This window comes from Oxyura jamaicensis, chromosome Z (assembly GCF_011077185.1).
Source record: "Oxyura jamaicensis isolate SHBP4307 breed ruddy duck chromosome Z, BPBGC_Ojam_1.0, whole genome shotgun sequence".
NCBI lineage: Eukaryota > Metazoa > Chordata > Aves > Anseriformes > Anatidae > Oxyura > Oxyura jamaicensis.
In genome coordinates this window covers 37,826,524-37,847,224 of record NC_048926.1, presented here as the reverse complement: position 1 = coordinate 37,847,224, position 20,701 = coordinate 37,826,524, and the positions used below count along the sequence as shown (strand labels likewise).

The following is a 20,701-nucleotide window of genomic DNA, read 5'->3' as shown; positions in this document are numbered from 1 at the left end:
CGCCCCCGCGGCTTCGCGCCGCGCTTCCGCCCGGCTGCTGAGCCCCGCCCCCCGGGGAGGCACCGCCCCCGCGCGGGCTGCCCCCAAGCGCAAGGGCCCGCCCGGCGTCGGGCGCGTCACACGCGCGACCGCCGCGCAGGGACAGCGGGGCTGCGCTTCTTGCCGCCCGAGCCTGGCACGAATAAAAACACAGCCCTTACCTGCCGAACTTACTCCCCATAAAGCACTATCACGCTGAAGGTTATGCAGCGTTTTATTTTACACTCAATACCACATACAGTTTAATAGTGACCGAAATTGTCTCGGCTTCTGCTGACAGACAGCTTAAGCGTTTTTTTCCCCCTGCGTACACAACTGAGGAAGAGTCTGATCACATTGAATAACATACAATTATCCCCATCGATAAAAACACAAATGATGAATTGTAAGAACTCATAAATAGGACCGCAGGTAAAACACTAACTCATACAACTTATTCACAACATTATTCGGCTTCCAACTGTTAATGCAGCTGTTATACATGGAAGGAAAAAATGTGGGAAAATTGGCATTTTCCACACGAGAAGTAGAAGCACATCACTATATACATGATAAAAGTAAATAAAAACATTTCCTAGAACAATGAAAAAATGGCACTTGTGACAATGTACTGTTGCAAAGAACAAAACCAACAGAACAAAGGATACCGACATTCAGCCAGAACGCAAGAGTTCAATTGCTTAGTTGTAAAAAACACCACACTCCAAGTGTAACTAAAGACTGGTTAAGAGGCAGAAATTGGGCAATATTACAGGTGTAGCTACTCAACAACTGCATAATCAACATTCATCTAACTTTGCCTGACTTCAAAGAACTTATTCAAGTAAACCCAAATAAAATACTAATCACATTTTATATAAGGGGAAAAAAGTCAAAATGAAGGTAAAGCATCACCAGAAATTGAAGTCCATTCATTAAACAGAGTAAATAGTACAATAAGAAAATGAAAGTAACTGAAGACTTTTTCTTTCTTTCTTTTAAAGGTGCTCAAGGGTTTTCCTTTTAATCTACTTGTAATAGCTGTGTTTCAGCTTTCAACATTGTTCTTGGAGCGGGGTTGATTAATGGAGTTAAATCTTGGTGGTACAGCGTAGGAAGAAGAGAGAGTTCAAGTTTAAGTAAAGCTCTAACGGAAAACTTCTGTAGTCCAGAAGCCTTTGCTCTCAGTAAGGATTCTGAGCAGAAAGAGGCATAGTATTGGAACGTCCACGCTTACTCTCTTTCATATGCAGTGTTGAAATTATATATATATATAAAAAAAAGTTGTGTTTTCCTCCATGCAAACTTTCGGGTTAGATATGAAGGCACAAATGTCCGGCCTTAACAGGAAAAATCCATTAGTTACTAATGGAACTATTTAAGTGATTATGACATCATCCTGCAAAAAGGGACTAGAAATAAGGGAAAGCATTTAAACAAGTTATTGTCCAGTGCCATTATGTCCAAATACTAAAAACAGCATTGATTCCTTACCACAAGCTTCTTACATTTTAAAGAAAGTTCTGAGTAAGGATGAAGGTTGGTACTGAAATTAACCAATACATTAAGAAAACAAATGGCTACCATGACACTTCCTCTCAGTACAGTAATTATTAACGTTTTCTCATTTATATAACTTGAGCGACAGAAGATTCAGCTTCTCTTGTATGAAGATTCAGCCAGGATAAATATCCAACGAAGCCTCGTTAGCCAGGAAAAAAGTTAGGATAAGGAACCAAGAAGTAAGCCAGAGTAGCATGGGTAAAGTGCCTAAAGCTACAATGAAATTCTGCCAATCATCCTGCATATGCTGACTCAGAAAATGAAGCCATGAGGTTACAGTACATTATTTTTCACATGTAACTTTTTTTTTTTTTTTTTTTCCTTTGAGAAAGAAGGATTTCTTTCTGTCACAATACAGGTATATGGCATGGATAACTCAGCTTTGTTATTAAGAAAGAGAAGAGCTTTCTGTTAGTTACACCTTTAAAACTTTGGCTTAAGCAGGAAGTGTGTGACTCAAAAAACAATATATTTTAAGACTGCAAAGCATCCAAAATTTCAATTTCAACACTAAGGGACTAATCAGAACTGGTTTATTCCTGAACTGAGGTTAGTATACTGCTTCCTGTTACATGCTGCTCTTCTTCACTCTGTTCTCTGCTTTCACAGAGTATTTCAAACTGCCTACCGATTCTGTGTGTCGATAAAACTGTTAACACTGGTACAGGCAAAAATTAGAATTTTTAACAATAATCTACTTCCTTCCTATTTTTGGATCCACAGAGAACACTGTAACAGTTCTGATGGGTATTATATCTGTCCAGGATCGTATTATCACTTTTCAACCATTTCAGATTTTGTAATTTTAAATGTATGTTTAAAAATGCTCTTCTAAACATGACACAGAAAGTATATTAAGTACCGCCAAGCAGAGAAAAAAGGAGATCACTATGGATCTGAGAAAAATGAGGCAGTATATGTGGAAAACTAGCCTGATTCTGGTTAACATTAAGTTTTATACCCAAGAAAACATTTTTGTTTTTAAATTCATTCCAAAGCATAAAGACAGTGTATGCAAACATTTCCTCCTCGATTTTCACTATAGTACAAATATGCATGGCATAGTACACGTCTGGATAGCAACATAGATATTAAGAAAATAGACACTATCTAAATCTTATTAGGAATAAGAAGGCACCACTGATTTGAGGTTGTGTCCAGACATCACATCACTCAGTCCATTTTACTTTTGATTCTAGCATTCAAGCCAACATTTTTTCTTCTGACTAACCTATTCAAACCACTCCTATTCTGGTTTTCTCACCACAAACAACACACATTCATAGTAGTATTTCATCATGGAGAGTTCATTCACAGTGTAAGTTGACAGTACAGATTCTTTTTCCACCTGGAAAAAAAAAGCTCAAGTTTTCAAAACACCCTCTCTTCAAGCACTATACAAGTTTCTCTTTGTATGAAAGAAAATGCTATATATTTACTACCCACTGATTTTTAAGTTCATCTATACACTTTTCAACAAATGAGGAATGTAAATTTGCAACACAATTACACACATTTACCTGTCCTAAAAGTTATTAATCTATGGCATTAGCTTGAACTAACTTTAAGGTTAAAAATTATTGAAGGAGTTTGACCAGTCTCTACAAATAGTACTTAGTCCAAACTGTATCTTCTTACCTCTATATGGAATCCATACTGCAGTATAACATTTTTTATATCCTCGTAGCTTAATTCTATAGAAAGCTCATTTGCCAAGTTTTCAAAGTGGTAAAGTAAAGGACCTACAGTACAGAGATAAAATGAAAATGCTATAAAAAGACAAACTTACTTAAAATCAAAAGCACATACTGAAAGCGTGAAGAATGCTAATACCCAGACTCACTAAATTCAAATATGCTGCTATTACTCAAGCATAATTCTTATAATAAATTTCAGAATCAGGGCAAAATTAAAACCAAATAGTTCAACTGCTTATTCAAGAATGAAGTCTCCTATGCCACCAAACTGTTTTCTGTATCCTAAACTTTCCTCCCTTCTGTCAGTGTAGCACCATTGCTGTCTGTACCAAAGAGAAGGCAGGACAGCTTTGGTCTACTCAAGAGCTACACTCACTGTGACTGATCAGTAACTGACGAGTTTCTACCATACAAACGTCTCTCTCTGTCCTAGTATACAAATGTCTAAGTTTTGTCTGCCAGTCCCTCACCATGGGAGACCTAATAATTTGTCTTCTTTCAAACTAAGGCATCCATAAATCTCATTCCCAAACCTTCTACTTTGGAGGATTAATTAGACAACTGACTAAGAAAAAAATTCAAGGATGTCTACAGGCAGAACAAGTTTTATTTTCCTAGGAAAATAGCAAGAAGAATACAGGACACTACACTTGTGATGCATGAATGAGAAACTTGCCACTGGGAAGCCATACATCTCTATCTAATATCATGTGTTGATTTGTTTGTAACTAACAAACAACTGGACACATGCTGAACATGGGATTATATTATCTGAGATAATTTTGAAGCCATATGTTTCTAGCTCCACAGAGTCTTCAATACAGACATGTTAATTCCACTACTCCTTTCAAGTACTGGATGCCTAGTACTTGTGAGCAAAATGTGAGCAAACAGAAGTCAGGGGTTGCAGGAAGAAAAGGTTGGTCACACTTGCCTACATTTATCCATATTCCTCCAGGCTTTAGTATTTTCCATATGGTATCAATATAATCGATAACATTATGTGCCGTATCGATGAAAAAGCAAGTTGCTATGCAGTCCCAAGTATCTGTGCAAGAAGAACAGATTGTATAGATTAAATTGTTTCTTCCTCTGTAAAATTTTTTCATTTAACACTAATGTTTGTTTACACAATCAGGATTTCCTTTAACTAATAGTAACAGCTGAACACTTTTCATTCAGTTTACAAGTAAACTTTAGTTTTAAGAAACTAAGTGTGAAACGTTTTGTTCTATGCTAAAGACATTTCAGCTTAGATTTCTGCAGTCTACATACATATATATACACACACAAATTCTAAACTATCATACACACATATTCGTTACTTATGCATTTCATAATTCATTCATATACTGTAAAATATAAGAATCACCCGAAGTTAGAAGGGACCTATGAGGGACCACGCAAAAATCAGACCTTGTCTGAGAGTGTTGTAACATTATAACATGTTTTATATAAATTAAAACCCAAGCATCCCATTACTCACTCACCTGTTCTAAGAACCTCATTACCGAACTGTTAAAATACAAATGCAAAAATATTCAGTGATTTTGGGCCTTTCTAGATATATTAATATCTAGATATATTAATATCTAGAAGAATACTAACCTGTACTCTAAGCTGTACTTCCACAAATCACATAGCTTTAAAACATTAGCATATTTCTCCATTTGTTTTTTATTAGTAAAATTTAGCAAGCAGGATCTTCCCAAAACTACCTTTTAAAGCATCAGTCTCCCTGTCTGTCTCTAAACACACACCTGAATTTGTAAATTTTAAACTTCTGAAATATTAAAAGAAAAATATCAATTTATTTCCAGCAATGGATACTCTTAATATAAGACCACTTCTTCAGAAAAGCAGACAACTGTAAGGAAGGCAACCTACAAGAAAATACGTGGAAGGCTACTTATGCAAAAAAAAAAAAAAAAAGATTGATTAAAAACTATTTTATTCTGGTGAAAAACTACTATAGGAATAAAAAGGAATAAAAAGGATGGAGAGCTGAAGACGGAAAACAGATAAGAGATAATCCAATATTGTGTGAAGCAAAGAATAGTAAAAGCTTTTTAAGCTTACTGTATAAGCTTACTTCATGTTTTCTTATTATTTACTCTATCAACTCTAGAAGTGTTAATATACATATAAAAGAAGTGGGTAATTGCTACATTTGATTAAATCTTGAATATGTAAGTGGTAGAGGAAGTATTAAATAAGGTCATCGGCAGGTTAATCCAACAAGAGGTTAGTCATAGAAGACTACTTCATAGCTGCAATGAGGACAGCACAACTAACCTGATATCACACGAAAAAATACTGGTATTTGTGCTAATGTAAGTTTCAGTCTTTGCTCCTTATCAACCCCATAACATTTCTCTGAAATACTATTAAGTGTTGTAAGTATATATACTTACACATAATACTTATATGTATATCCAATAAGTATCTATTTGCTTTTACAATAGAAAACGAATCAATACGTAATCATTGTATTTGTATGTTTTACACTGAAGAAGAAAATGGACTCATTATATTGTTCTTTGAAACACCATTTTTCTAAATCAAGTACATTTTTCCTAAATACTCCCATGTTGTCTTTTTCTGAAAGAGATGACTGCAACAACCATCTGTTATGTTAGGATGTGTCATCTTTTTTTTAATAATCAAAAAGAAAGGAAAAGCTGATTTGGAATAAAAAAATCTTGCCACAGCTAGCACTTCTTCCTTAATGCTTGAAGATACAGTTCTGTTCTATTTGTAATGATTTCTTAACTGCCCCATAACAAATACTCTGAAGATAAAGCTACGCGGAAAGTCTAAAGGATGCTTTTACTCACTGCACTCAGAGTAAATTTCTTGAAAATCCCCTGCCGTCATAGAGAAGTTTGAACCAGAAGGAAGACTGTGAGGATCAACATCAGGGAAATAAATTGGACGTATCTGATCAGCAGATCTTCTGTTATTGCTAAACTGATGAATCCAGGGATAAAGCTTACATGAGTTAACTTCAGAACATCTGCAAAATATAGAAATGAGAACAGTACAGTTTCAACTAATTACTTACGTATTATCCAGATATGCAGGTGAGTTTCAACATGCACTGTTGTTTTACTGATGAAAAAAACACATCTCTAAAGCTAGAGGTTTTCTAAAGCACTTAACTAGTTCATAACATTTCAGACAGTTCATCAATTTATGAACTGAACAAAACGCCAGTCTGACACACAACCACAAGTTGGTGCCACACAGCTGGCACAACGCAGTAACTACCTTTTGTTCTCTTTTTCTTTTCTCCTTTTTACCATTTTTATCATCTTTTCCACTGGAAACTAGTAAGATTATTTCCTTGGAATTAATTAAATTTGTGATTCAGTATATGTAGTGAAGCTAAGCCTTTTTTTTCTTGTTTAAAAAAGAGCAACATTAGTACCATGCTTGTTTTCAATTTCCTTGGCAACACTGGTTCTAATGTGGCTTTTCTGCCTTTTCTGAACCATAGCCATATGGGTTTTCAGAACAAAAAAGCATTTTTCAGATCCTAACTGAAAACATGCATTTAAATTTAAAAAGTAATAATCCTATTTTGCAAAGTGTAATAGCTTTGTGCTAAACGTCCCTAAGTTAGTAGTATCTGGAGTGTTGCAGTTACGCTATAAGCATATGCTAAGTATATTGTAAAACAGAATGTGTGGGTTGACATTGAGTATCTATTTTTGAAAGTGATAATAGCACAAAAGCATAGAAATAAACTTTTCCCACAGTCCTGCAAAATCAGCATTTAATTTAAAAAATGAAGATTTTTTATTTTCCTGTGCATCACTGAGTTTTGCAATCAAGCTCACTTACGTAGCACTATACGTAACATACTATGCATGTTACACACACATAACTAGATATTCAGAGAGAACATCTGTCCCATAAAACACACAAATATCTTTGTATTGGAAGCAGTCTTCCATGTTATAGAAAATATACTCTAGGCTGGTACCCAGGAAACCTCTGTGGCAAAGACTTTGAAATAAAAGGTCTTACTTGCTCCATGATGTCATATTTATCAATAAAAAACCACAGAACTCTTGTGTTATGAGCAGCAGTATACAGAGCTCATTAACTGTTTCCATACATAATAGATATATAAATATCAGATTTATGCAGTCAATCAAAGAAAACAATTAGGCATAAAGCCCTGATAACATGGACACCATTTTCTTAAGGGCATTTCTGGTTTGGCTGACAAAAAAAAAGTTGGCCAACTGCATTAACTATTTCAGCATTTTCCAGGTGCTCACAGTTAATTTATATTAATGTCAGAATATCTTTGTGTAACAATGAAATTTTCCAAAAAGCAAGGTAAAGATGAAGTATGAGTGAATCAGAAGGGACAATGTTCCTGAGCTATAAGGGAAAACACACCTCCCAGTATTTTTTTTCAGCACAAAGTATTTTTGTGCAGACTTCCCAATATTTTCGTAAGGAAGTATCAATTTAATATGAGAGAAATTCCTGTCCATAGTCATACTTGAAAACTCTTCTTTGCACTTCAGCTAAATTCTGCAGTCCTTTAAAATTCCATCCTTTAGGAATACAAGGTGTTACTAAAGTTAACAGCTTTAACTAAGACTATGATGCATTTCGTTTCTGTCCAAGTAGGGGCAGGTAATTTTTATTGTGCAATATTCAATCTAAAAATACTGCTCTGCAAAAGATGGCTAGGTCCAATCTTACTTTTAACCACTGATTTCAAAGTAAAATCTTGAACTGTTTTCATTCTAAGGCATTCATGGACATGCAAAAAATACAATTTATTTCAAATATTCACAGTGACCACTGTTAGGCATTGATGCACTTTCTACGTATAATGCTATGAAATTTCAACCACAGTGATAAAATCTCACAACTTCAGAGAATTAAGTTTTGTATATATGCAAAAAATCAGCTGTTACCACTCTTCATACAGAAGACTTAAGCGGGTGTATCACACCTAGAAGTCCAATGTACAAGTTGGCTTGATATTCAAGAGAGTATTTTGTTTTCCTAAAAATAAAGTCTGACAGAGGAAAAACGCAGATTCAAACTGTAAGCATACAATAGCAAAATCCTCAATTTTATCAACTGAAAACAAAACTTAATTAAATTTATATTGTAGTTAAAGGTTACTTTGCCAATTTTTCAAGATCCTTCTTATCCATCCTTATCTGTTATGTTCAGCTCATATTGACCATTGCTGTTTCTTCCAGTTTCGAGAAGGCAAACACATCCATTTCAGAAGGCTAACTAGGAACAGACAATTAAGACTAGATCCAAGTTCTCAAATGTCCCTAAAAACTGATCAGTTAGTTAATGCAAAGACTCTGATCACATCTAGCAGAAAGGCATCAACTGAAATGACTGGAATTCAGTCAGTTTAGCAGTTACCTGTATTCTCTTTCATGCTAATAAGAAAACTTGTAACCGGTAACTCACCCAGCAAAGGTAAAGATTACAGAAGCTGACCAAAACTCAGTTTGACTGTATGAAAACTAATATTGTTAGCAAGTCTAAGATACATATTTAGCAAAATGGTATATATTTTATATAAATAGGAAATATCACATAAGTGTCAGATGCTAAGAATTATTACTATTGCAAACTAAATATAATTTCAGGGGAATTCCACATATAAAAATGCCCTATTTAAGGTAAATGAAAAACATGTCATAGGTTTGAACCAATATGACAGCTCACTGGTGCTCCTATGCATGACAAATGAATAATTTTATACTACTTTGTATTGCTTCAAACATTCTATAGAGCTAAGAGCCAAAAGGGATGTAAAGTTAGGGAGAAGGAGGACTTCTATTTCTTTCAGTAACTACAAGGTATTAAATCACCTCAATCGTAACATGCAATTGCAGATGACAGTCATTTGAGAATAATGTAAGAAGAAAGGAGTAAACACATTCTTAGCAACTACCTATTTTCATGGCAGTGACTACCACTGTTTTAACCAGAAGTGCAACAGAAAAGAAACAGTGTTTGCCGCCAGCCCCCAGCCCCCCTTTTTTTTTGAAGGCTAAGCTGTAACAAATTTGATACCATCACAGTCTGTGGAGGACAATCACTGTCTACAAACAGGGCTCAAAATATCATGACAATGTAGTGTACAAGTTCAGGTGTTTTCATCAAATAAGAGATTCAGACTGAAGAATCGGCAAACTGTATACTTGGTCTCTGAACTGGCTACAAACTCCCCAGGAATAGAACAAAACCCAGTCCTCTCTCATATATCCAGTCTTCCCATCCTCAATCTTAGAGGAAGAGTTGCATTCAGTGCCTTGTTTCCTCTTTAAAAAGCACCTTATGAGATAAGTAATTTCCATCCCAAGTGACAAAAAAAAAAAAAAAAAAACTAAAATGTACTTCAGATTAAGCCTACATAGTGAAATTATTAATTCAAATTTATAGCATAATTGTCAAACTATTAACTGTAACATTTTAGCTGTTGTCCAGCACCAGAACTTGCTTACAAAGCTGTGTTTGCATAGTAGTTTTTCATTTAGAAACAATGTCTAGGATCTCAGTATGGAATGTAACATTGTAAGAGGTTTCCTCTGCTACTAAACACCACCCCTAAATATCATGCATAGTTACTCCCTATCTGAAACTTGTGAGATAGGTGTGCTTTTTCTTTCAGAAACAGATGTGAAATAAAAACCATAACACTCAAGATTACACAGAAAATCTGTGGTAGAATCCAGATATTTTAAGTTTCATAACTTAAAACCCATGTTCCCTGATGTAATCTTAATGACTTAACCATTTAACTCAGATACGTTTCTTTTCAACCAATTATCCCACAGATTATTTTCATCAAGACATTCTAAAAAATGGTTGAATGAATGAAATCATTCAACTTTTTCTCATTTATAATTTTGCCTCACTCATTCATACCTGTAAGTTTTGACCAGAAAGTATAACATAAGCTATGTACCTGTTGAGTACAAAGTTAGAAGAAAAGAGCATAAAGAGGCTCCATTCGTTTCCTTGGCAAGCATAACCAAGCATAGCTATTTCCCATGCCAATCTACCTAGCCCAGCACCAGGCACCAGGATATTGACTTTGGAGAAATCCCTGCAACAGAACAAAAACAACAGTTAAATTTTTATCTGATATTTCTTAATAAAACTTACAGAAGCTCAGTCAAACATTTTTCCCATATATTTAGATATTTTAAATATTTTCTGTATGATTCTATTTCTTAAAGGCAAAGGGAGCCAGTTCAGGTCAGATCAGTTAATTTACAGTAAAAATAACTCATAGAAAATGACGCTAAGAACATATGCAAACCTTATTGAATAAAGTGCATAATTACAAAACAAAATATTTATTTTGAAAACTTTTAGTTATCAAACTAAAACAATCGCCTAAATGAACTGCAGGAAGAATATGATTATATATCACCATTTCTTTTTCTGTGGTGCCCGCCGATAGCTCCTAAATATTATGGAAATCTTCTTGTTAACATTGCATTGAAAAATAAACAAGCATTTTGACATCAGCAAAACTTTCCTGATCTGATGAGCAAATCAGACTGCAAACTTACAAGCTACCTTCTCAGCAGCTAAGGGTGTTAAATGTTCTGTTCACCACCTCCACTACAGTCAATACAGTTCACCAGCTGGTGAAGCTGTTCTCCAACTCCAATCCAGTGACACAGGATTTCCTAAACCAAAATACAACACAACTCTCTACCTCTTCCCTTCCTGTAACTAGACATCATTTGAAGAATACTGGAAGATGTCCAGCACTGTGTAGTTACCAAGGGATTTAGAAAACTCACTTCCATCTTCCAGGTCCAATAGCTAATGAATAGAAGAACTAAGAATCTAAAACCTTTTCCTCCTCCAGGCAGAAATGCAGCACACACATATTCTAATCAATATATTTGCATCACAACGCAATCAAACCTGCACTCCTGAGGCAAAAACACTCCCACACAAATATGAAAAGATATGCCATCTAAAAATCATTTTCCAGTTTCAGTCCTGAAAAAAGACTTTTTAATTTCATATACCAAAAACGCTAATTCACCTTCTCTTTTGCATGTTACCTTCAAAGTCAAACATGCATGTATGTATATCTATGCAACTATGTAAAGGAAGCCACAATAAACATTGTGAATATAATGAAGAATATTATGAAGAAAGCAAAATAAAAAACCTCTTAATATTTAAGAATTCAGGATGCCAGAAAGGGTTCAAAAGACCTTGTATGCTGTGTAATCATGAAGATGAGTCTGGGAGGTAAGTAAATTCTAAAAGGCAGTACATGAATGTTATGACCCTAACACAGAAGAAAGTACTATCCTTGTCTAAAGGTCGCACAACCTGGCAAAGCAGTTTTAACAGTGCCTTTCGGTGTACAGCTTAATCATGCAACCAGTGAATCCTTCCAAACTGAAAAATCATGTTTACTTTCATTCCTGATTTTCATTCCAGTATACATACAGTTATTTTGTTTTCTAATTATTGAGAAACAGGAAGCCAAGACTTTGCCATTATTTTAGAGTACTTCTGTGAAGTAACAATTCTTCTTACCTCTTTCCTAGATGAAAAACCCAAAGCTAACCATAAGGTAGCTATGAAGTCTTATGCCACTTCCAAGAATATATTCCATTAATCAAAAAAGGCATTCTTTCTTGAAACAACCTAATGAAAAGTGTTGTACAGGCGTAATTACAGCTTATAATTCAGCATTTATTTATTCATCCAAAAAACATATTCATCCAAAGATATAGCCCCAGACAAGTAAGCTGATTTTTAATTCCAAGCAATTTACCTGTACCTTTTTTCCTTTTTTAAATAATATAAAGTTTTTGCACTTCTGAACTAGTTTCCCAAATTCTCTCTCTAGAAAATAGTTGATTTTAACTGCACTTTCCTTTGCACTTTTATTAAGGGAGTGAAGTCTAATTTAATTTCTACCTATAGTCTTTGCTTCAATTGCTATGGACTGATGCTGGACACTAACTTCATTTTAGTATGCAGAACATAAAAAAAATAAACTTAAAATCTGAGTCCAAGAGCACTGACATTAGTATTCAGAAACAGTTCAAGAGCATTTTTTTCATCTATCATCCAGTAAATTAGGTATATGTCAAAATCATGTCTAAAAAATAGTGAGCATTGATAGTGTCCTGATATCAAAAAAGTGCTCAAATACCTTTTTTTTATCAAGATTTGAATGGAATTACTCATGACAAACTGTAATTAAAAAAAAAAAAAAAAAAAAAAGAAGGCATGAAACCAATGATAGTAGGAACACTCCAATGCCCTATGCTATTTTTAAACCATTAAAACTAAATATTTAACTGCCTGGGAACAATTTTCTTAACAGCTGAATAGTTGTAAGACAACTAAAGAAGCAAGAAAAACCTGCCTTCCTATGGTAGATATGTAATTGCAGCAACAGCAGAGATCATAAAAAGACTGTGGTAACTGACAGTAACAACCAACAGTGATCCACAATCAAACTAGCCTTGAACTAGCAAGCAGTAGCAGGCTTTCTAAGACACAGGTGTGGTATTGATCAGAAATATAATGGGTACCTAACATTCTTAATAACCTGTGGGGCACTAAGGGAAAACTACTGCTAACCTATTGGGATGTGTGGCTGACAGACGAGGAAGGGGTCTAACATTGGATTGCTTGGATCAACTATTGATCCTGCAGCAACCTCTCAGACAGAGAACAAATACTGGAAACAACTACAATCTCTCATGCAATTATTTTACTGCATTTTGCAGTGCAATGTATCATCATTTTTTAAAAGTTCAATGCTATTAATGAAGATTTAAACTTGGTATCATTTTTAAGAGAAAACTATACATGTTAAAAAGAGGCTAATTGCACTTTAGCAAAACAAAAAGATAGTGTTGAAGCAGTTAAGTATAAGGTTAAGCAAAAAAAAATAGCACGTGCAAACACTTTTTCATAAGAAACACTGAAATTCAATGTTATCTAATGATAATAAGGGATCAGAAATATACAGCCTGTAGAGAGAAGATCGATGGAAATATTGGCAAAGAATCACACTGGGGGATTCAGACTCATTCTTTACTGGTGTCTTATCTGCAATATTTGTAAATTTAGACAGTGAACATATCCAGTTCGCAGTATTTTTCATTCTTTTACCGTAGTCTAATTTCAGATGGCTTTTTGTTTCTTTGTTTTTAAAGACAACTGCTTTTCAGATAACATACTGAATAATGAAGTTAGCTAAAAGGTTATCACTTGAAAAGCAACTCTTCTTCAACTTTGAAGCAGTTTAGCCTTAACACACTTCCACAGACTTCAGTGGCTTTACATGCATCAGTACACTGGAGTAACTCTGAAGGTAACACTTGCTCTTGAAGATAACACTTGCTCTTAAATCCAATGTTTAAAGCGAAGTTTCAGCTAAATCACAGATGTGGATTAAAAACTCTAGGTGGAGAGATGTATTATATGTTAAATAAAATTGTATGAAGCAGAACCTTTAAAGTCACTAAATTGTATCTGAATGCATGCAAAAAGACCTTAGGAGTAAGAATTAAAATTAAATTAATTTCCCCAAATTAAAGGGAAACTAAACACTGGCCACAGTTCTTCTGAGCTGTCCTAACAGTATTTTGAAAATAAAGTAAATTGCTGAACTAGAAAATACATTTAAATTTCAAGTTACAGCTGGTTTCAGAGGCCAAGTTAATGAATAGAAGCTTGGAGAAAATACCTAAGCCATGGAAATTTATCAACTAATTTAAAGGTTAACCATTTCTTTGGTACCTTTCTGACATGAAATTGCATCATAATGTCCTTTCATATAAGTAGAAATGGTAACAGCAGGAAAGAAAAAACAAAGGTGATGCCAAAAAGGAGAATGCTTACTTAGATTTTCAACTTTACGTTTTCCCATAAAAACACTTTAACAATCACATTCCATCAAGAAATAAAAGAGTTTTACTATTTTCTCCTACAAAAAACAGTGATCATAGTTCATTCAGGTCTAGGAAATTCGGATGGGTTCATTCAAAGACAGATAATTCTGCAAGCTGAAATGTATAATGCAATTCCAACATAACCAATGTAGGAAAGCTACTGCTTCTTCAGGAAGAGTTTTATCTAATAAAACTTCACTTCAAACTGCCTTGTTGATGCTAGTAACATTTTCTGTACTAAGCAGAAAGAAGGAATTCTGAAGAGGAACAAAAGGCAGAAACAGCTTTTACCTTCTGATTTTAGTTTTAGATTACTGTCTTGTCAGAAGACTGGACTGAAACAAAGGCTAACAGTAACTCCTACTCAAAAGAATGTTCAAATTTACAGCTGCTTTCAACCGTTGCTCACATCTCTCCCACATCCCAGAAGAGCAAGCATATAAAGCACCTCACCACTTCCACTGCCTATCAACAGAACTGAAGCAGGCAAGACTTGCAGAGAATAGCAACTACGCAACATCTGCATACATGGAGCAAAACATATTTGGCCAGTTTCAAAAATTTATATTCCTTTTTCATATAAGTCTAGCATAAGGAACCAATACAAATGTGGTTTACCAGAAGCAGAATATACAAGTCCAATGAAGCCATTAAAAAAATAAGAGATTGACTGTAGGGACAGTCTCTCTAAAGTACTTGTTTCTCCATCTTTCTCATTGCAAGATACATCCAGGCAAATCTGCTTTTCATTACCAAGTGCCAACACAATTACAGGAAGTTCACATGAAATACCTGAAGCGATACATCCACCTTGAGGTAAATTAGCCAAGAGCAAAAGAGAAACCAAGCAATCTGCCTGGTATTGCCATTTTATCATAACAGATTCCACTCCATGTTCTGCTATCACTAAGTGAAAACTAAACAATAGCTAGTGTCAAGTATGTAACTTGGTACAAGTGTGTTATTAGTAATCACTGAGAAGGAACATCCACAATTAACAGCCAGCTAAATCAAAAGCTTAGTTCTGGCCTATTATATTTTATAAATACAAAGTTAACAAATTTTACCATTACAAGTTTAAACTGAAATGTACTTTCTGGCTAAATTGCAGAATCATTAACTATGCAATTCTTATAGCAGCTGTTTCTTCCTAGCTTCCACCAGCACACTTCTACTTAAATTTATGTAAAAGAAACTACACATTACTGTTTAGACAGTGTGTGCTTTTTTTTTGTTTTTGTTTTAAACATGCTAACACAGTTACAAAGGTATCCACACGTTTGAAACTAAGGCTAGAAATACATTAACTGTAACAAAGCTATATAGGAGGTTTAAAAGACTTCTTCCCTCCTTTCAACTTCCAGGACAAAGGGTAATTCTCATACTTGCTGCTGGTCACAAGTGTCTTTCCCTTTATCAAGCCTGTCTGAATTTAAGAAGCTTTTTGACTGTGCACTTAGTCACGTGGTCTAAAATCTTGGGTAGACCTGTGTAGTGCCAGGAGCTGGACTTGATGATCCTTACGGGTCCCTTCCAGCTCAAGATATTCTATGATTCTGTGATCTGCAGCATGCACACTGAGAACGTACTAACCTGCAAACATGACCTCACTGAGCACAACTGAATTAACTTCATGACATTCTAAGGTCTATTACTTGCAAAGTGAACAGAATACATCTGTTGTATCAAGCTGCAGGGAAACAAAAAACCTGGCTTGCTATTGGTGAAGTTTAAGATCTTGCTCTTTTCAGTATGTTCTGTTAAGAACAAACTCTCTTGATTAAACAGTAAACTCCACGTTCACAGCAATTTCTATACCTTTAAATCCAAACTTTTCATTACTCCATAAAAACTTCATTAGATTTGTGCAACAGTGCATGTCCACATGAAAAAAGAATCTTAAAACACTATTACCATCTTTCTTTTGGAAAGTTCTTTACAATTTCACTAATGATTGGCTGGTAGCAGGAATCTCTCTCAGGCTTTCCCTCTTCACTCCAGTCTCTCACAAATTGTTTCAAGGTGGATTTCAATTTATCCATGTCAAACGTTGAAGCTGGCGTAATCTTCCCTCTTCCCTGATTAAAGTGTGGGGGGAAAAAAGTTAATGAAAAAATGCATCAAATATCCTTTGTCTTGAAGAATAAAAAGTAAATCATAAGCAGACAAATGTCATGCTGTAATGGCTGTTGAGAGTCTTAGCTGACAAAGCACTAGTCTTTCACTTCTTAGACCAGCACTTACATCGAGACTGAAACGCTAAATGAACTGAGTTTGGTGGTCTCAGTGAGAGAGTAAGTTCTTCCACATCACAAAGGCAATAAATAGTATGGCACAGCAGAGCACAGCTCATAGTCCTTATTCAAGAAAGGACCAGGGTTTAGCTAGCACAGAGGCTGAAATGCCTACCCTGAGATTATGACCTCTTTAGGTACTAATGAGGCAGCACTGAGAAGCTCACACTAGAGCTGCCCATTATTGTACCTTGCCTGTAGATACCAAAAAGGACTTCAGTTTCCATCTCTGCCACTCTTTTAACCCTGAATGCATTTTTTTTTTGATAGAGATGCCACACTGAAAAAGCAGATAAACAGTGAAAAAGTTTTACAGGTGGTAACATTCAGAGTATTTGGCCTAACTAAACCTGTAACTGATTTGGGATGCCGTAACATAAAAGAACCTACAGAAAAACAGAGAATGCCATTTATGCTGTACATAGTTAACTGAATATTAACTTTAAAATCTAACTAGGGTAGAGCTAGAACCCTGGAGCAAAAAAAGGGTTTGTTTTGTTTTTCTTAAAAAAAAAAAAAATCACTGATTACTGTCATTTGCCAGATTCACAATTAGTTTTTGTAAGAGGAATTACAAATACTAACAACATTGTTTTCTTAGTATCAACTTTACAAGATGTTTAAGATGAGAGTAAGAAAATGTAAGCAGTCAGGAATTCATAGAGGAGAAAGCAAAGAGGGCAAGAAGTAAGAAAGCTGGAGATCTAAGGGCATGAAAAACAAACGTAAAAAATCCCAAGGCATATAGAATTCGATTTTGTAGTATGAAAAAGTCCATTTTAACATACGTCTTCTCCATATTCTTTATTTTCAAACATATGTACGCAGTCATTCACAATGGTATGTAGTATTTCTTGATTATGATCGATGCACTTCCGAATCTTGTCAAGGTGAGGAAGGAATTGAGGAAGAAGACACTGTTGGTTAGCTGGGAGAGATTTAAACTGCCTCTCTGTTCTGTTCACTCGTTCATGCATATTCGTTCTAAAAAGCAAAAAGCAGAAATAAATGCACCAGGAGCAAGTAATTCGTTCTAAGTTATACCGGTTTGAGTTATTAATTTATTTGAACTTAGAAAATGTTCAGACAATGAACTGCTTACTAGAGTTTTCAGGAAATTTTTAGGCAAAATGTATGTTTTAAGCACTAGTTTTACATCATCATCATTTTAACATCTTACGGTTTGGGATGACCATTATTTTATTCTTATCATCCCATCACCCTTGCTAGCACAGGTGATCACTACCTTAATATATGGATCAACAAAATTTAATGAACAACCAAAAATAGCCACAATGTTTCCCAAATCCAATTTAAATTGAATGAAGCAGCTGAATTATGTGGTAACCTTTGGAATAAAAAGAGCTGGTTACGGAGTAGGAATAGGTATCCTCAAAATCAATTGCTTCTGAAGGAGCCATAAAAGTGAAGGGTAGATGTTGATGCAGTTCTGGTACGCCAACTAAGATACTAAACTACCTTAACAACATATTCCCACAAGTGTGAGTACTGTGAATTTGATGTAACTAATATGAGCTAAACGTAACTCTTCCTTTTCCCAAAGTAACAATTTCACAAAAAAATGTTTAGCTGCTGCCAAGAGAAAGAGGATTTATTATTATTATTATTATTTTTTCTTCCCTCTCCTTTTTCTTCCTTCTCCTCACGTGAACAGTTTAACACCATGTGACAGTTCTGGCACTCACCAGGCCTGCCATAAAGCTGGTTTGACTTGCTAACTGTGAACAGAGCTCTATAGTATAGCTCTATTTGGTTTCTGTCAGTTTAGTAAGTCAAGCTGGCTAAGCACAGAGTCATAACAACTCTGGGAGGGAGAGGCTGTGATGCCAGGTCAAGGGAGATTGCCCCTTTTGGCAGGATCAAATCATTTTATTGAGTTAAGCCATCCTGCAGTTTCTCAAACTTTCGTGTCATCGTACTGCTGTAGAGTTGAGAACTAGCAATCAGAGACAGCAAGGTACTGAATTGCTTCTGACTGGGTTAGAGTTAATTTTCCTTACAGCAGCTCATACAGTACTATATTCTGGATTTGTCATCAAAACAGTGTTGATAACACAAAGATGTTTTTGCTGTTGCTTTATTGCATCAACGTTTTCTTTCTCATGCTGCCCCACCAGCGAGGAGCCTAGAGGTACACAAGAAGCTTGGAGAGGACAAAACCAGGACAGCTGGCCCAGACTGGCCAAAGGGATATCCCCTACCATATGATGTAATGGTCAGCAATGAGAGTTGGGTAAAAAAGGAGGAAAGGGAGGTATTCACAGTTATAGCACCTGCCTTCCGCAGTAGCCATAGCACATGACGAAGCTCTGCTTTCCTAGAAATGGGTAAACATCTCTCTGGTCACGGGAAGTCATGAGTGCTTATTTTGCTTTGCATGGTTACACAGCTTTTGCTTTAACTATTAACTGTCTGTATCTCAACCCATGAGTTTTCTCTCTTTTACCCCTTCCTCTCTCTTCCCCTTTCTGCTGTGGGACAGTGAGCAAGCCACTGCGTGGGGCTCAGCTGCCCACAACAGGTGTAGCTGCTGTGATTTTAGTTGCACCCTCATACTGGAAATTTGACCAGTTAATGTTTCCAACATTACATTCATACTACTGAAAATGTTCATTTTAATATATACACAGGGTTTAAGTGACATCCAAAAATAAAGTAGAAAAGATCAGTATGAAAATTAAACTGATCCTCTGTATAAAACACAGTGTCTCATTATCAACACCTGTTGGATGTTTTATCAGTAATGTCCTTTGAATCATCCTCCATCCTTTCAATGATGAGTTGACACCTGTTGGCAGAATGAATAATTCACTGAAATCGGAAGAACTACAAAGGATGAATTTAGGCCCGTATGTCTGCAGACCTTAAACTGAACTGAACACATGTTGTTGCCTTGTTCATACAGGTGCTTCCACATAAATAATTTTTAACTACCGATATATGTAATTCCACTTAAAACCAGAGTTATTTCTCTGAAGCAGAATTTAATTCCTATAGTAGAACTTGAGTCATATCCTTTCATTAGTTTCCTACTGAAATTGAAGGATTCAAAAGCAACCTAGAATCCTAACTTGAGCATGAGGTTGACAGGGATGTTCCTGCTTTCTGAGGCCAGATGATACAGTTACATCGCTGACATCAGTAAGTGGCAGCTGTCTGTTATTAGAGAATTTGCTACAGAGGAAAAATCCAAGGTGTCATCCAGTCCAACCTCCTGCTCAAACATAAATCCTGGAAAACAAAAAAAAAATCCATGATACAGAAATAATAAGCAAGAAAAATATTAAAATATCACTTACTCATCCAAAAAAACTCACTGCCACTTAAAAGTTCTGGATATTCTTGTCTGACATTGACAAAAAGCAGTTCAGTGCATAATAATGGCTCAGGTGAAAAAGGTCTGTCAACAGGAGCATACAGCACGCAGCATAGCTACAGCCTAAATCTACTTCTAAAGCTGAAACTAACATAAAAGGGTCTACCAAAATACTAAAGACGAGTGGACTTCTTCAGCCAGTCCCACTCCTTTTCTGTCATTGGAATGAATTGTTACCCCTTTATTCAAGTTGGTTATTTCTGCCTTTTATCTCATTCCTACAGGCCCACTGAACCCTTTTTTTTTTTAACTGACCAAACGTTTAGAGAGCTAAGCTTGTTAGAAAATGTCATCCATTAGCCCTATTAAGAGGGCTCATCTGCCGTACAAATTAACAAATCTTTCGGAAATGCCTCCCATGAGGAAAGCACCCTTTTCGCCTCTTTGAGGGCAGGACCCTTCTGAACACTTTACGCAGCGTTTTGACGTTGTATCTGAGACGAGGCGACCCTCTGCACCTCGCTGCCGGCGTTCTGCCGTCTGTCGGTTGAACGTTACGCCCTGTCGCCGACGAAGCCCCCGGGACGGCTCTGTGCGCACCCACGGGGGCCGGGCCCGTCGCTGTGTGGGGGGGTGGCCGCCCGCAGCACCCGCGCGGCGCCGGTTACCCGTAGTATCGGAAGGCGTTGATGATCCTGCGGAAGTGCTCCCGCTCCATGCGCTCCTCCTCCGCCTCCTCCTCCGCCCGGGCCGCCGCCGCCGCCGCCGCCAGCGCCCTGGGCTCGTGCGGCTGCCGCCGCCGCCGCTCGTCGCCGCGCTCGGCCGCCCGCTCGGCCT

General features: G+C 36.2%; 1 protein-coding gene across 2 annotated transcripts in view; it reads right to left on the bottom strand.

The window, feature by feature from the left end:
* Positions 1-235: 235 nt before the first annotated feature.
* Positions 236-20,701, bottom strand: part of CARNMT1 (carnosine N-methyltransferase 1) — a 21,110-nt gene continuing 644 nt past the window's right edge. Inside the window, exons 2-9 of one of the 2 annotated variants that reach the window (XR_004745949.1) lie at positions 20,533-20,701; positions 17,316-17,511; positions 16,148-16,311; positions 10,249-10,389; positions 6,116-6,294; positions 4,217-4,326; positions 3,220-3,323; positions 236-2,929 (exon numbers count right to left, since the gene is read on the bottom strand). Coding sequence is in view for 1 of the 2 variants with exons in the window: in XM_035309067.1 (XP_035164958.1) it covers positions 2,828-2,929; positions 3,220-3,323; positions 4,213-4,326; positions 6,116-6,294; positions 10,249-10,389; positions 16,148-16,311; positions 17,316-17,511; positions 20,533-20,701 (1,169 nt within the window). In the remaining variant the exon portion in view is untranslated. Of the gene's footprint in view, positions 2,930-3,219; positions 3,324-4,212; positions 4,327-6,115; positions 6,295-10,248; positions 10,390-16,147; positions 16,312-17,315; positions 17,512-20,532 lie in introns of both variants that reach the window. The other variant, XM_035309067.1, reaches the window with a different exon arrangement.